General features: G+C 49.5%; 1 protein-coding gene across 1 annotated transcript in view; it reads right to left on the reverse strand.

Moving 5' to 3' along the window:
• Positions 1-226: 226 nt before the first annotated feature.
• FAM78B (family with sequence similarity 78 member B) overlaps positions 227-16,054 on the reverse strand; it is a 75,423-nt gene continuing 59,595 nt past the window's right edge. Inside the window, exon 2 of the mRNA XM_055334336.1 lies at positions 227-968. Within this exon, the coding sequence (XP_055190311.1) occupies positions 446-968 (523 nt within the window). The 3' untranslated portion in view covers positions 227-445. The remainder of the gene's footprint in view (positions 969-16,054) is intronic.

Genomic DNA, 16,054 nt, shown 5'->3' on the forward strand with positions numbered 1-16,054 from the left:
GCACCCTCCCATCAGACAATGGGACTGTCTTACAAACACCTGGTGTGGATGTTTTCACTCCCACTTCTAATTGGTTGGGAAGCAGCATTTGCCACAGGCACTGTTTAATTTTGTTTCCATCCCCTGCATCTCACAGGAAAGAAATGGTCAATAGTTCAGATAAAAGAATCATCCTGGTCAGCTCCAAAATATGGCTACTTGCATGGTAATCACAGCAAGTCTGTCATATCAGTGATTTCTTTATTCCTAAAAAGAAGGGACTTTTCCTAAGGATTATGGTTCTACCACCCAAGAAGCAGCTCTACTCTTCATAAGTGGCTGCAAAGGCTGGCAAACCAAGAGGTCTGCTTTGGCTCAGAAACTCAGTTTGGCTCCTGCCACCCCTGGCAACCTCACTGCGTGTCATAGCGTCATGTGCTCCACACACAGTCAGGCCAGTCTGCTTCTACTTAGGAGGGATCACAACCAGAGGTGGTCCTCGCTTGGGCCTCCACATGAGGACCTGGGCATCGTTGGCATTGGGTTTCACTAGTGCATTGGGGGGGATGGGTTCCATCCGGCTCAGGATCCGGGGCTGCTCCTGCTGAGTCCTGCCCACCAGCCGGGCCCGTTGCCCCAAGAGCTGAAGAGGGTCCACCTCAATGTCCACCCTCATCCTCCACTTGATGGTCTGTAGAATGATCTTCTCCTTCGTGGTGGTATTCATGGCCACCAGCCAGGTAGTGAAACTTTGGTCCCTCTTGATCCTTGTGAGCAGTGGCACATTGCTGTCACTCACTGGCACTGCCCACGTCACACTTGGGTAGAAGTTGTCATTCATGCTGACGGAGAACCTGGAGATCTTGTTGGTGGGACCAACCAGAGTCACAGTTTCTGTGGTGTTCCCGTACCAAGGGTAGCTCACCCCATCTGAGTCACTGATGGCTTTTACTCTCCCTTCCCTCAAGTCAGGTAGTTCCCAGCTTGACCTGGCAAAGCAGAAGAGATGCACAAGAAAAGAAGAGGCTAAATGAATTTTTCAAAAGCTGGAGAGGTGCCCACCACTTACTAACACAGTCAAAATGGGCAAAATGGGAAGCTCAGAGGGGAATTCAGGTCAGAAGGTTCTATGCTGTGCTGCTCCGAGATTACAGAGGGGCAAATCTAAACAATACAAAGATTAACAAGCAATACTGAAACAAGTTAAATGAAATCGGAGCTCGTCCAACTAGAAACAGGAAGCTCAAAGAGGCATTTGGGAGCCCCACAGAGGCATCAACTAGTTGGGATGGTGTTAACTGTAATCAGCTCTTTAGAGGCATTCCACTGCAAGAACCACTTTCTTGCGAATTATGAGTACGTGTAAGGGTTGTTTGTTGGGAAGAGATGGTGACAATTTTAAGTACTTGGAAGGAAATATCAGGTGGAGAGGAGGGCAAAAGGAGGCAAAGTCAAGGGTTACAACAGTTTCCCAGGAAATCAGAGTAGTAGAATTTCTACTCAACAAAGAAGGTTGCTTAAATTCTAGTCCTAGGCCCATCTAGAACTTGGAAAATAGACGTTGAAACTGATGATACAAGGAGATAACTTAGGTCACCTTGGAAACCACCTCAATGCGGATGTTGTGCCGTAGGCTGGGAGACACACTGTAATGTGCTGTTCTCTCACTGACTTCAGGTCCAGCCTGGAAGTCCAATTGCTTAGGTTAGCAAACTTGCCATTCTGGATATTTTGCAACTCCTCCTGGCTGCCCCTGACATTAGCGCATGTATTAACCCATGTCTATCCCCTCCTGCTCTTCATTTATCACCATCACCACCACCACTAGCACCAGCACCATCATCATTGCTGATAACTTATTGAGCACTTGCTTTATTCTAACCGCTGTGCTAAGTACTTTAATTATGTTATCTCAGTTAATATACAAAGTATTCCACAAGATGAATGAATTTCTATTTCCATTTTACACATGAGAGGATGGAGGTATAAAGATGTTAAGGTCCACATCAGGGGTTCTACAGATTGTGAGAGCTGGAGTTGGGAGTTATCTGATTCCAAAGTCTATCTTTTGACCACTACACCTTACCACTCCTGAAATGCCCTTTCATGGTTCTGGAGAAAACCCGAGTGAAGGGGACTCAGGCTGTCCAGTGTGCTTGCAGCTCCCAGAGCAGCCACAGGGAGCTGGACTGAACCCAGATAGAAGCGGAAGTTTAGTCAGCTGAGCCTGCCTATTTATTCTCCAAATATCCACTGCTAGGACTGGGAATGACTCTCAGTGACACTGCAGAAGAATTTAATAATTTAAAAAAATGAGATGCTCCATTCATCAGCTACGACGTGGTAGCCTTGTTTGATATAAAGTTTGTCCTCTTAGGAAGTGACAGAAGGTCCTACAGGGCTTTATAAGAATAGCTTAAGAGAGAGCTGCATTGTCAAGTTGATGCTGAAATATCTCAGCATCCTTGATCATCACACCAGGACATGGAGATACTAACTGCTGCCCCTGGCTCATCCCTACAGCACTCCCTGTGCTAGTCAGCCCCAATCTGAAGAGAAAGGAAGGCAGGGCTGCCTGGGGAGGAGGTGAGCCCACAGCTGCAAGAACCTTTTCTCCTGTCTCCATGCCCTTGGTAACTGCTGGGAGTAACTGCAATGTATCATGATTGGCAGAAATGAAGAAGAGGAAAATGAACTCAAGCAGAAGGTCAGAGAGAGCCCATTTTGCTGCACATGCTCATTGTAGCCACACTGATGAGTAGCTCCCCAATAATGCCACAGCCATGTCTTCCTGTACAAAAGGGTGTAAACGTTGTTTGAACAGGAGATAATGACATATGGGTCAGAGGTCGAGTGAGACCCAATCAGCTTATTGGGTTGAGGAAATGGCCAGACTGGAGTCAGCTTGTTGCCCCCAGCCAAAGTGTGAAGACAATTAGTAAGTCACTAGGCATTTACTTTCTATGTTGCCTCAACTCTGTTCTCCATTTAAGTTACAGTGACCGGGCCTGCTTTGGGTTCCTTTGTGGGACCGGAGGGCAAGTATTCTCAGCAGTGTAAAATTGTACCTGTTCTCCTCTCTTAGACACTGCCAACTGTGGCGTATTGCATTGGGGAATTTTCTCTTTCTGGTTGATTCTGTTTTTGATTCTGTTATAACACTGTCCTTTTTAGGACTGGCTATCTTGCTGGTTGATGAAGATACTTTGTCTATAGAGTTTTCACAGTTCATATTTTTGTCCCCACCTTCCTGCCTAGAGCTATGTGAGCAGTCTTAAGCCTAGGGTTCTAGAGGTCAGTCATGTGAGAAATTTACAAAGCTTAGCTTGGTCCCAGATTTTCTGCAAACAGAGATAATACAGTAAGTTGCACTCTTGTGCCTGTCTTGGGAGAGAAGGAAGATACCCTTTTCTTGGAGGATTCTGTGGAATAGGAGAGAAATTAAACAAGCGTCTTAATCATCACATTGAAAACAAAGGCCCCTAGCCGAGTGTAGCTAATGGGAGTGGTGATCTTGGGAGCCTACGTACTCTGTCCATCCGCACTGCTGTGACTTCTGACACTGCTCTATTGGGAATCCTTTGGGTCTGAAGCATATTCTCTCCCACAGCCCCAGGGACCAAAGGACTCCATCATTAACAGAAGGTTTGGTTTTGAAAGTAACCAAAATTGATTATGACTTAAGTCTAGTGAATAGGTTTATTTTTCAAAAATGCATTTTTTATTTATGAAAAATGGGTACTAATGTGCATTCGAGGTAGTGGTGTTTTTTTGGTCTCCCCCCAAAGAGTTATGCCTATACAATGCATGACTGGTTTATGTAGCTGATAAACTGGCTTTGGTAATGGTTGTCAAAGAAGTCCCTGATAAGTTCCAAGAGTCATAGTACTCTGGAGTCACTCTGTGACCATTTAAGAGGACTACCTTTTTTTTTTTAAGATTTTATTTCTTTATTCATGAGAGACAGAGAGAAAGAGAGAGACAGAGACAGAGACAGAGACACAGGCAGAGGGAGAAGCAGGCTCCATGCAGGGCTCAACGTGGGACTTGATCTTGAGTCTCCAGGATCAGGCCCTGGGCTGAAGGCAGCACTAAACTGTGGAGTGACCCGGGCTGCCTACTGCCCTCATTTAAATTCAAGCCCTTGCCATCTCCCACCTGGTCTACTGATAATGGTCCATCACTGCCTTCTCTGTATCCAACCTTGAGCCCTTTCAAATTTATCTTTTAGCTGCTCTAGTGTTCAAACATGCAGACCATGATTCTGTCCTTTCTACACCTAACACCCTTCAAGGGCTCCTCTATATCGGCATCCCTGGCATCACCCACATGATAAGATTCAATTTTCTTAAAATAAGGCCCTCCATGGTCTGGTCTCCCCACTCCACACACCATGCTGTATTCACCTCTTCCTTTTTTGCTCATTCCATGCCCACTACCTGAAACATTCTTTCCCCTGCTAAAGTCTCACTGGCTCTACTTGTCCTTTGAGAATCATTACTTGCATCATCTCCTCCAGGAAGCCTTCTCTTCCATGCTCCCGTGGATATATCCAGCTTTTTACAGGTACCAGTTTATATTATAATTATTTGCTTATGTGTCTGTTTTCCCTGTTAGATTATGATTTCCTTGAGGCTTGGGGTTGTGGCTTATTTTTTAATCATTAGCATCTAGCACATTGTTGGCATATAGTAAATCTTGATACATTTTTGTTGAAGGAATGAATATTTTCTTCGAATCACTTTCATGCCTATTTACCTGGAGCTTGTATACAACAAGGTGCTTTATCACAGTTTTACCCTTTATATATTCCTTCACCTTAAAAAAACCCTGACATCTACTATTCATGTATTTTATTATTAGAATAGCACCATGCTTAACACTGAAAGTTATTTATCCTTGAGGGGGATACAGACAAGCTACACACAAATAAAAATGAATGAACTGGTGAATATAAATATATTTAGTGATTGTTTTTGCTGTCATATACCTACATACAAAAATGGACAACACAGACTTGGAGTGATATGGGATGTTGGAGACATGGACATCCACTCAGACTATAGGGGGAGAGCTTTGCTGAGGAAATGGCCTATGAGCCATAGGAAGCAAAGAAAAGCACACCCTGGTGGGAGGTTCTACTATGGGCAAATGTGTAGCTGTAAGCATGAACATGGAGTGTCCAGGAAACAGGGGCTACCTGGGAAGAGTGGAGACAAGGCTGGGTGGGCAGAGCAGCATCAGTCTGTGAAGTAGTAAGTAATGGGCTTAGGCTCTGGGCTTCATCCCAGGGGTGGTGGGACTTTTGAGCAGGAGACCATGTGCCAGGAAGAAGAGTGATGTAAGAAGGAAAATAAGAGGACTAGCAGGAGGGATCCAGGATGTTCAGGAGCCTTTGCAACATTCTGGGTGATCTGTAATGAGGCTTCCATATAGGCTGGAAGGAACAGAGGAGAGGGGCCATATATAAGAGATACTGCAAAGGTAGATACTCTATGGCTTGGTAACTGACTGCCTATCACATAGGATAAAATAAAACAGTCATGCAGAAGAGCCACACACGGTTGACTGGTGTGTGTGTGTGTGTGTGTGTGTGTGTATGTGTGTGTAATAATTCTCAGAAGTAACAAGGTGTGGTCTCACTGCCTCCGTCATTCCACAGCCATCCCTGGACCTGCCCACAGTGGTATTTAAGAATGCAAAATCCTGACTCCTCCATGAGGGTGTGAAGATGGAGTCATGTTTGTCTTTGCATCCTTGCCCATGGTGGCATGGGCATGGATGTGTAGCACACACATAACTCCTGCTGCCCCTGTGTCTCATGATCTCATCCTCACCATCCTTGGCTGATTCTGCTTCAGATCCCAACCTTTTACCTTTGGAGGGCACCAGGTCTCAGTCTTTGGTCCTCTTCTTTCTGTCTACTTACGTTTCCTTGTTGAACCCAGCCTCATGACTGTAAGTACCATCTACATTCTGATGATCTCCAAATTTATATCTCCAGTCCAGATTGCTCTCCTGAGCTCCAGATTCACATACCCCGCTGTCTACCTGCCAACAACTTTGAAATTACTCTTGGCCATACTCACATTCCACATCCTCTTGACAAATCCTGTTGATGCTATCAAAAATCTATCCACAGTTCAACTCCTGCCCATCCATCACCTCCATTGCCACTACCCTGGTCCACGCTACAGCTGTCCCTCCTGGATTGCTGCCCTAGCCTCCTAACTAGTCTCCTTGCTAAAACCTCCGCTCTATTACTCTGGTCTATTTTCAACATGGCAATCACAGTTATCTTGTTAAACAAATGTGAAATTATGTCATTCCTCTGCCCAAAATGATTCCACAGCTCCTAAGCCACTCAGGAAAAGCCCACGTTCTACATGAACTGGCTCTCCATTTCCTCTTGGCCATCAGCTTTTCTCACTTTGCCCATTCTGGCTTCTGTGCTGCCCACTGCGCATGCCAGGCAAACTCCCCCCTCATGGGAGTTTGCACTTTCTCTTCATTTTATCTGAAGCATTCTTCTCTCAGGCTCTTCAGGGCTTGCTCTCCCTTGCCTGCCTGCATTATTCCTGGTTCAAGTATCACGTTCTCAGTGCAAACTTTCCTGTCAATCATATTTAAAATCACAACTTTCTGCCCCAGCACTCCCCATCCTCTGACTCTATTTTTCTCCACTGTCTAATACACTGTATTACTTACTTTGCTTATGTCTCTCTCCTGTCACCCTACTCCCCAGATGTAACCCCACAGAAGGCAGGAATTTCCTGTTTTATTCACTGACATATCTCCAGTGCCTGGAACCGTGCCCAGCACATAAAATATCTGTTGAATTATCTGTTGAATAGGTAAGTACTGAAATGATCTTAAGTGAAAGACAGGAAAAGAATGAGTTTTAACGGGGAGGCGTTGCTTTTGTGGAATTGCATAGCTGGGTCTTAGAGCTTAGGAGAAAGTCAGAGTTAAAGGTGTCAATTTGGCAACTATCTGCATGGAGAGGATCAGCTGACCTGATGGTGCTGGTGAGATCACTGGGGATGAAAGAGACACCTTAGGAGGCCCATTCAGATGACAGGAGACAAAGAGGAATCTAAGAAGCAGAAGAGCCAGCAAATGGGGACAACTCACTTCCAAAGTCAAGAGAATTTCAGGAAGTCATTGTTGTCAAAAGCTACATGAACTGAAGAGATTTGTTAGTTATCAAGACAGCAGGGAAGATCTGCTGGTAGAGACCATCCTGTAGGGGGGTGATAGAGGGAATGGACAAGCACAAGAAAAAACTGGAAGTTCAGGTAATTCCTTCAAGAAGTTGGGCAACAAAGGGGAGAGGAGAGTGAGGTGGAGAACTGGTTAGGCAGAGTAGCCGAGAAAGGGATTTCTGGAGCCAGGCTGCCTTGGCTTGTAAACCACCTACTGGCTGTGTCAGTTAGGCAAGTCATTTGCCCTCTCTGTACCAGTTCCCCTGTCTACAAAACAGGCACAGTAATAGGACTTACTTGATGTGAGCATTAAGTAAGGTAGTGAGTGCAAATTATGGAGCATGGCGTGTGGCACAAGGAATTGAGATCTGACTTTAGGTATCAGTAAGGAAGAGAGATGGGGGCAGGGTTGGGAAAGAAGGAAACTAACAACCATTGACCTTTCCATTGGCAAGTACCTGACAGCAACCATGTGAGGCAGGGATGATGATTACGCTGGTCACACACAAGGAAAAAAAGCTCAGAGTGAACCGTACCAGGGCTTATCGATAGGAAGGGCAGCACCAGGATCTGGGGTCAGGTCTCTCTGACCTCAAAGCCTGCTTTCTCTCCTTCACTAAACGTGTGGGAAAGCTCCTTAATCTTAACCTTAAATAAATTCTTGATCTCATTTTTTTTTTCTCTTGGAAGTCTTGGCCATGGTGAGTGGAGCATGCATGAACACTGCTCTCAGGGGTTCGGTGTCAGTCCCAAGGTAACAGCTGGCTGGCCTCAGACAGGCTGCTCCGGTCAGCCTCAGGCTCCTCATGTGTAAAATGGGAAGGAAAGTAACTCCAGGCCTCTTCCTTCTCAGAGGTGTTACAAGGATCAAATGGAATGATGGTATGTGGGCAGATACTTTGTAAACTTTAACACGCTAGGTCCACATTAGGTCCTCCTCTCATTCCCCTCCTTCTACAACCCTCTCCTCACAGTGATAAACACAGTGTTTTCATTTTAGACAATCAGTCATTGACCCAAAGCTCACAGCTAATGGCCTCACCAATGGGGCTAATAATGAACACATCGATTATTGCAACCTTCATGCTTTCTGCATCCCAATCTTTAGAAGAAAAAGGCAAATTTTATTCAAACAAGCTCATGGGAAGCATTTCATTCAAGTAAGTGGTCCCTGGGTTGAGGTCCAGATTCCACCCAGACCCAGCGAGTTCTCCCAGTGCCCATGAGGGGCAGAGCAGCCTCTCTGAAGGAGCCTTATTTTGCTCTCTCTGAAGCCTTGTGGTCACTGGGGGGAGGGGGGCACAACAGCAGCACTTCTGAGGGCAGGGAGAGGCAGGTGTTCAGAGGCATTGCTGACATGGATGTCTCCTGATTGATGGGTGGTTTCAAGCCTGTTTCAAGCTCCCAGGGAGGCCCTGGGATCCAAGATGACACTGCCCCTCAGCCCAGGTGAGAGGAGCTCCTGCTTGGCCCTAAGCTTTGCTTTAAGGGACCCACTCTGGTATCTTCTGGCAATGCCAGTCCATGTTGAGCAAGGGGCCTGTGGGACTAAGAAGACATGCCCACCTGGAGCCCGTGCCTCTCCTTCTGGACCAGTCTAGGTATCTGGGATCTCAGTATTCCCAGCCCAAATGGCCCCAAACATGCCTCCGGGTTGATGCCGGCCTTTCCCCTGGTCTGTCTTCCTGCACTGGAGTGAAGTCCACTCCACCTGTGTGAGCCAGAGCTTGGCTGTTTGTTGGGGGTGCGCATGGAGTTTGGACATGTGTGTTAAGCATCCACATGCATATGTGTGATGGTCCATATCCCTCCAAAGGGTAACGAGCCAGGGTGGGAAGAGGAGTGGGGCCAGCTGGGGGTTGGCTATTCCTTTGCTGCTACACTCCAGCACAGAACTTTGAGGAGTCCAAGAATTTGAAATTTGAACCTCGCTTTCTAGGTGGTTCTAAAGGTGTATCTGTCAAGGTAGGAGGACAGATCTCATGTGATTTAGCACTGCTAGTCTGACTTACGCCCTTCGCTTTCCATTAGTTTACTTAGAATTAAAATTAATATTTAGAAATAAGGCATATGGGCCTATATTTGTGTCCTTGCCTTGGACCTAACAAACGCTTGGGGACGGGGGGGGGGGGTGGGGGGCGGGGGGGGGGGGAGCCGGCGACCCAGAGCTTCAGAACCCCGGACAGCTCCAAACCGGCATTTTCTTTTGGTTTGTATGCTTTTTACTCACATCTGTTCAGTCTTAACATTTACAAAGTACTCTCAGAAATAGCTTTGCACCTACTTCTTACATCAATCTCATGAAGTGGGTATCATTCTACTTTCCACTACACAATAGCGAACTTGCTCAAGGTCACCCAGCTAGCGATGGGGAGAGCTGAGTTGTGAATCCAGGATCTGATTCAAAATCACATGCTTTCCTCACAATGACTCCCTGGTACTAAATCAGTGGCCCAAAGGCTCTGAAAAATATGATGATAATAGTCATGGGTGATATTAGCTGATAGACGCTCACTATCACCACACCAGTTGTTAAAATATTGAAATGCCTTTTTAAATAACTGCTAAACAGACACCCTTCAACCTGCCCAAATGCCTCCTCCCTAGCTACCCAGGTTCCTGCCTGGGGGCCTGGATATCTCTGAAATCCACTGACCAAAGGGTTAATGCAGCAGGCAGGACAGGGGACATCGGAGACCCCGCTCCCGCTCCAAGGCTGGACAGCAGCCCTGATCATAGCACACTCACTGCTCTGGGAGTCTGTGGTCTCTCCACCTCGCTGAGCCTGCTCTTACAGGAAACTGGCTGCTGGGTGAACTTTACTGCACTTTGATGGTGGGAAGGTGCTCCTGTCTTCTCTCTTCATGGTTCAGACCTATGGCCTTACCAGTCGAGAATGTGGAAAATTAAAGAGAATATCATGTCTTTCTGAGGATTCAGGCTTTTCTCCATCTAGGGCTGGGGAGAGCAATGTGCCACGTCCCAGAGAGTCTGTGGCTCAGGGTCACTTCTGACTTGGCAGAGGCAGTGCCCAGCACCTTTGCTTCCCTGAAGCCCCTCCACACGAGAAGCTGAAGTAACAGCCCACGGCAGGTGGGTTAAGGGAGAGGAGAGAAGGAAGAGAAGCCTCTTCCAAGGAGCAGGTGGGGGCAGGGCTCAGGGCTGGGGAGAGGGCTGTGGTGGGAGGTGGGGGAAGAGGAGTTCAAAGTCAATGCCTCATGTCACCTGGTGAGTCCAGACGCCCACGGCCTCTAGGCAGCCTCTCAGCCTGTTCAGACACCAGTCCCAGCCCTGGCCCTGGCATGGGTCCCAATTCTCAGATGGTTTGCACCATGATTACAGAGTAAGTTTTAAAATTAGGTTTTTCCTCATTCTGCACTGTTTATGTCAGACTCCAAGAAGCCTCCCACCTCCTCCTCCGCCCCTTCCTTTCTGACCACATCCTTTTTTCTTGGCACGCAGGGAGGTATTTTTTCCCACAGCAGAAAAGGCAATTTCCAGTGTTTTTAAAGAGGCCTCCGTGTTGGGAGAGGCTCCATGTTTAAGTGAAACGCTTCTCTTGCTGCCACACTCACGTTCTGCTCAGACTGGCTTTCGCTAGCATTGGGGACACCTTCTTATTACCTATTTATCCTTCACTATTTGGAGGTCAGTTTCTCTGGCGGACCCCTAGCCCAGCTGGGTTCTCGGAGGCCTCTGCTGGCTTGTCCTGAAGTCTCAGGTCAGTGGCCAGGCTTCTGGGTCATGTGTGAGGATGGGTCTCCTCCAACTACAATTCTGAGCTTCTCGGAGCAAAGCGCCCTTCCTCACAGACGGCTGCAGGCCAGGGCAGACTGAAATGGCGAATGTCCTCACCCATGTCTTTGGGGCAGGTATGCAGGTGCAGGCTGTGTCCCGAGCCAGCAGGGTGTCTGCTGTGCAGGCACAGGCACTGTGCTAGGCATGGCGGGGGTCTGTGCCCAGCCTCCAGTGCTCACAGCTTCCTTGCACTCAGAGGTTCTTCACCTCCTCCTGTCCTTGGAATGACGGTTTTGCCTCCCACTCTCGAAGGCTGCCCCAGGGATGTAGCCTTGAATTCATGCTGTGGCTCTAAGACCAAATGGCTGGTTTGCAGGTGCAATGTTCAGAGTTGCCTACAGGTCAGTGTGAGCCCCCACCCTGCCCTGCTTCCTCAGGTCAATGGCAGCCCACCCCTCAGCCTGCTCAGCTCACGTCCAAAATACGTCACACTTATGATTTGCAACCCTGTTAAATAACTCATCACTTCCTATTACAGAATAAACACAAACTACTATTATTTTTAAAAGTAGTCTCAATACCAGGCGGGGTTTGAACTTACAACCCGAGATCAAGAATTGCATGCTTCTCCAACTAAGCCAGCCAGGTGCCCCAGAATTAATTCTTTTGAAATGAGAACAAAATAAAGATAAAAGGAAATACCCATAATCTTGTGATCACAGGTAACTACTCTTAACAGTTTGGTGTATCCATCCAATGTCTTTCTTAATTTTAACAAATAATCCATCTGTAGTAGCAAAATCCCAAAATGAGAGGAAGAAAACCTATGTTCACTTTCCCTCTCCTCTTGTCCATCATTTGTCTGGCTTCTAGGGATGAAAGCAGGGGATTCAGTTGACTGCCATGGCTGGAGTGTGTAGCACCCCCACCCCCTCCAGCCTCTTCCAGGACCTTGGGCTGGAGCTCATGGATGGTGCTGTCACATTGAGGCACTCATGCTGATGGCTAGTGGGATTTTCAGGGGCTCAAAGGGAAGAAGTCTAATTTCAGAAGAGAGAAATGCAGTGTGTATTCCTGAGGGACGAGCTGCTCCTACCAGAACACAGGACCCCACACAGTTGGTTTTCCCGGGGCTCCAAAGACCCTGGAGACTCCAGGTGGCTGCCCTGGATCTAAGCTGGGCCTGGGTCCCCATTCACTCTCCCCTCTAGGGTTCCACCAGCCTCCTGATAGGGTCTCTGACACCACCTGCAGTGGGGGAGCCGCTGCGGCTCCTGACAAGTGGTTCTGATCTGCTGGTTGCCCTCCTCCAACCTGTGCATTTGGGGCAGAAGGAGACATGGTTCCTACCTCCACCCCGCCTGGTCCCAGCCCCAGGCCAGGCTTGCCAGGAACTCCTATGATCTAGAATCCGGCTCCCATGACAATGACAGGCCTCTGACCCTGTGAGCACTCAAACCCTTGCTTAGCATTTGCTCCTCCTGTTCCGTCACTGACTGGGAGGAGGTGTGGCTTGCTTATTTATTTTTGTGTTATTCAAGTAAGAGTCCTAGTTCAGAATCTTCTGGTGGGTCCCTGGGGGAGGACACCTTGGGGTCCTCCCATTTCCGCAGTCTCAGGAACCGACAGCTTGGCCCGGCATGCTCTGCAGTCTCACTCATTTTTAGCACAGAACATCTGCAACTTTTATTGTTGTTTATAAAGACACAACTGGTTTTCTGGAGGCTGAATCTAATGATGGCACATGTGTCAGACAGAGACGAGGAACACTGAGCCTGGCTGGCGGGGGGCCCAGGCAGCTCCGAGGAGGAGACAACCTCTCCGCCATCCTCTCTGACATCTGGACCTAATGCTGATGGAGGCTGGGGCCAGAACTCCGAGCTCTTCATATGTGTTGGCCTAGACAGTAGTTGTGATTCCTTCCCATCTGGTTTGGGAACCATCATGGAGGACAGTTCCTCAAGGTCAAGGAGATACTGGTAATGATGCACTTGCTAAATCTTCCCCAAGATGAATAGGAAGTCACTAGATATTTACAACTAAATGAATGAATGGGGACACCTGGGTGGCTCAGGTTGGGCGTCTGCCTTTGGCTCAGGGTGTGATCCCGGGGTCCCTGGATTGGGTCCTGCGTTGGGCTTCCTGCAGGGAGCCTGCTTCTCCCTCCTGCCTGTGTCTCTGCCTCTCTCTCTGTGTCTCTCATGAATAAATAAAATCTTAAAAAAAAAAAAAGGGAATGAATGAACGGATGAACCAGAGCAGGGCTCCCAGGCACAAGTGTCTGAGCAGGAGTTCAGGGGCACCACCAACTCCAGAGCTGTCTGAGCCTCACTGACTCCAGCCTGGGGAAGAGCTGGAAGAGCCACTTCCCAGTCTGCCCACCCCATCTGCTAGCCCAACAGACCAGTCCACAGGGCTCAGGCCACTTTGGGGGTTAGACATGGAGAGGTAGCTAGAAAGGCCAACTGACCAAGGGGGAGGCTGACAGATGCTGGTCTGGGCCACCAAGCCAAGGGTGGGACTCAGGAGTGACCCAAGGGTATGGGTACCAGGAGTGGGGGTGTCAATGCAGGGTCTGGGGTGCAAGCTCCTTGGCCTCAGCGCTCTTGTGGGGCATAGAGACTGGAAACTAGAAAATTAAGTCAAAGATACTGGAACCCGAACAAGACCAAAGGAGCCAGACTGAGCACAACAGCGATGGTGACAAGGTAGGAATCAAGGCAGACAGAGGGGACTCTCAAAAGTATTACTCGTACTGCTATTCCCCGCGAGAGTGGCGGCTATTTGCCGGGGGCTTCCTGTGCGCCAAGCTCTCTACTAAATACTTGATTCGGCAACCTCAGAGCAGGCCCAGGTTACTCCCCTTGACTTTTTTTTTTTTCTTCAACTAGGGGACTGAGGCTCAGCTCAAATCATTGGGCAAAGTCACAAAGCCAAGCAGGCAGCCGACCTCATCCGACCCTGACTCTCCAGCACCTGTGCCCACTTGCAGCTCAGAACCAAAGGCTGTTGTTGGCAGCTGGTACTGAGCTGAGTGCCCTAACCTGCTTCCCTCCCCCAACCATCCCAAGGCCCTGGTTCTCTGTACAGATGACGTCGCAGCTGAGGCAGGTCCCTGGGAGTGAGGGTGGGGGACGTGGTGGCAGGGGGACAAGTCTCTGCGAGGTGCTGCTGGGAGCTGTCCTCCCTCGCTGGCACAGGGCCGACGAGGAACCTGTGCCCTTTCTCCCAGCTGCTGCTGCTGCTTCACGGAGGTCCCAGTTCTCCCAGGGTAACCCCCCAGCAGGGGTGGGGGGGGCAGGGTGCGGCACTGGCCAGGCCCCCGGAGCTACACAGGGGAGGGAGGCAGACGCCGGGGAAGGGACAAGGCTGAGGACGGAAGTGGCGTGCCCTAGCGCCACAGACTCTTAAGACCAGTTTATTGTTTTCATTAACTTTCCGCTGTGTGTTCCTCACGCGCCGCATTTCACTGCACGCCGAGCAGGGCAGCAGATGTGGGCACCAGCCACGTGGGGGGCAGACAGCACGAGGCTGTGACAGCTCAGTGTGTGTCCCAGTGGCAGGGCCATGAAAATGCTTCATTAGGCAGGCCCCTGCTTAGCACACAGAAGGGGGGCCCATCTGCCGGGCAGTGGACGTGGACACATTTTGTGAGCGCCGAGGAACTCACGGAGGTGTTACCCTCCTGCAGGGGCGGAGAGATGCCCAGACACCTGCCCAGGTGTGCACGGCCAGGCGGGGTGCCCCTCAGCCAGCAGCCAGGTACGCGCTTCACACACCTGCTCTCGCTTGGCCTGTCACAACGCTGCCGGATGGCCGCGATTAGCCACCCTGTTGTGCAAAGGAGGAAACTGAGCCACAGAGAGATGGAGTCACGCCGGGGAATCAGGCGGCTGGGAGACCATGGAGCCAGGATTCACACCCCAGTCGCCTCTGTGGCCCGAATTGAGGCACTGAGCTCTCCAGAGATGCAAGGAGACAACCATTTCTCACGCTCCTACTATGCCTGCTGTGCTCGGTACTTTCTGAGTCAACAACTCACGTGGTCCTCTTAACCTCCTCGTCAAGGAGGCGTCGGTAGCCCTGACTTTCGAAGTGGGTGACCCAGGCTGAGAAGTTAGGTAACTTGTCTGTATTGTCCCCATTGGGAAGTGGCAGGGCTGGGGTTTCAACCCAGGAGAGACCCCCACGCTCTTTCCCTCTAAACTGGGTGCCTACCACTTGACCCTGCTTTCAATTTTAAAAAGTCACGTTACTTATCTGCTCTCGACAACCCTCCATCCGCTCTCCTTGTTAATCGATTAAATCCTTTAACACATAATTTGTGAAGCCCTTCTGTGTCCAAGGCAATAAGGGGGCAAGGAGGGGACCCAGCGCTGGCTGTGGCCTGGCTCCGGGCCGGGTAAGCCGTACACGAATGACCTCGATGCAAAGAGGAAGGTGAGTAGTGCGCTCGGGCCAGAGAACTTTCTGGTTGCTGGGGATGCCGGAGGACACCTGTTCCTCAGTATTTTAGTCTTTTTGATGCTATTGTAAAATGGACTGTTTTCCTAATTTCCTTTTCAGAGCGTTTGATACTCATGCACAGAAACACAGCAGATTTAGGGAGCGCGTGTGTCGCTGTCGTTGTGTCCTGCGCTCTGGGGAGGATGGCTCTGAAGTCAGCCTCCCTGCAACGTGGGGTCCAGGCTGCAGATGATTTGAGCCAGTGCTGCTCGAGCTGCTGGTCACCCCCATCAAACACTCAGGGGATGGCTCTTGCCCCTGGATGGATCACCTCTGCTCTGAAGATTCTGGCGTCAGCCTGAGAGCCAGCAGGGGAGGTGACTCACAACAGAAACCTCTGGAACCTCACACGCTTTAGATGTTAAGTTGGAATCCAGAGCTTCATGACCCTTCCTGTCTTTGGGAGGCCGACAGAGCTGTGTGAACCAGAAGGAGCCGCGGCGTCACACCCACACGCCGTGCTCCGCTTTGGCCTCATTCTCTTCTCAGGGGAATCTCCCTCTCTGCAGACCCTGCTGGTGGCGCACACCAAGCATTGGACTTGATGTCAGAAGATCCGGGCCTGCATCCCGGTCTGTCAACTCAGCTGTACAACCCCATGAGATATGCCCTGGCTCCCCTTGGCC

This window comes from Nyctereutes procyonoides, unplaced genomic scaffold (assembly GCF_905146905.1).
Source record: "Nyctereutes procyonoides isolate TBG_1078 unplaced genomic scaffold, NYPRO_anot_genome, whole genome shotgun sequence".
Taxonomy (NCBI): Eukaryota; Metazoa; Chordata; class Mammalia; order Carnivora; family Canidae; genus Nyctereutes; species Nyctereutes procyonoides.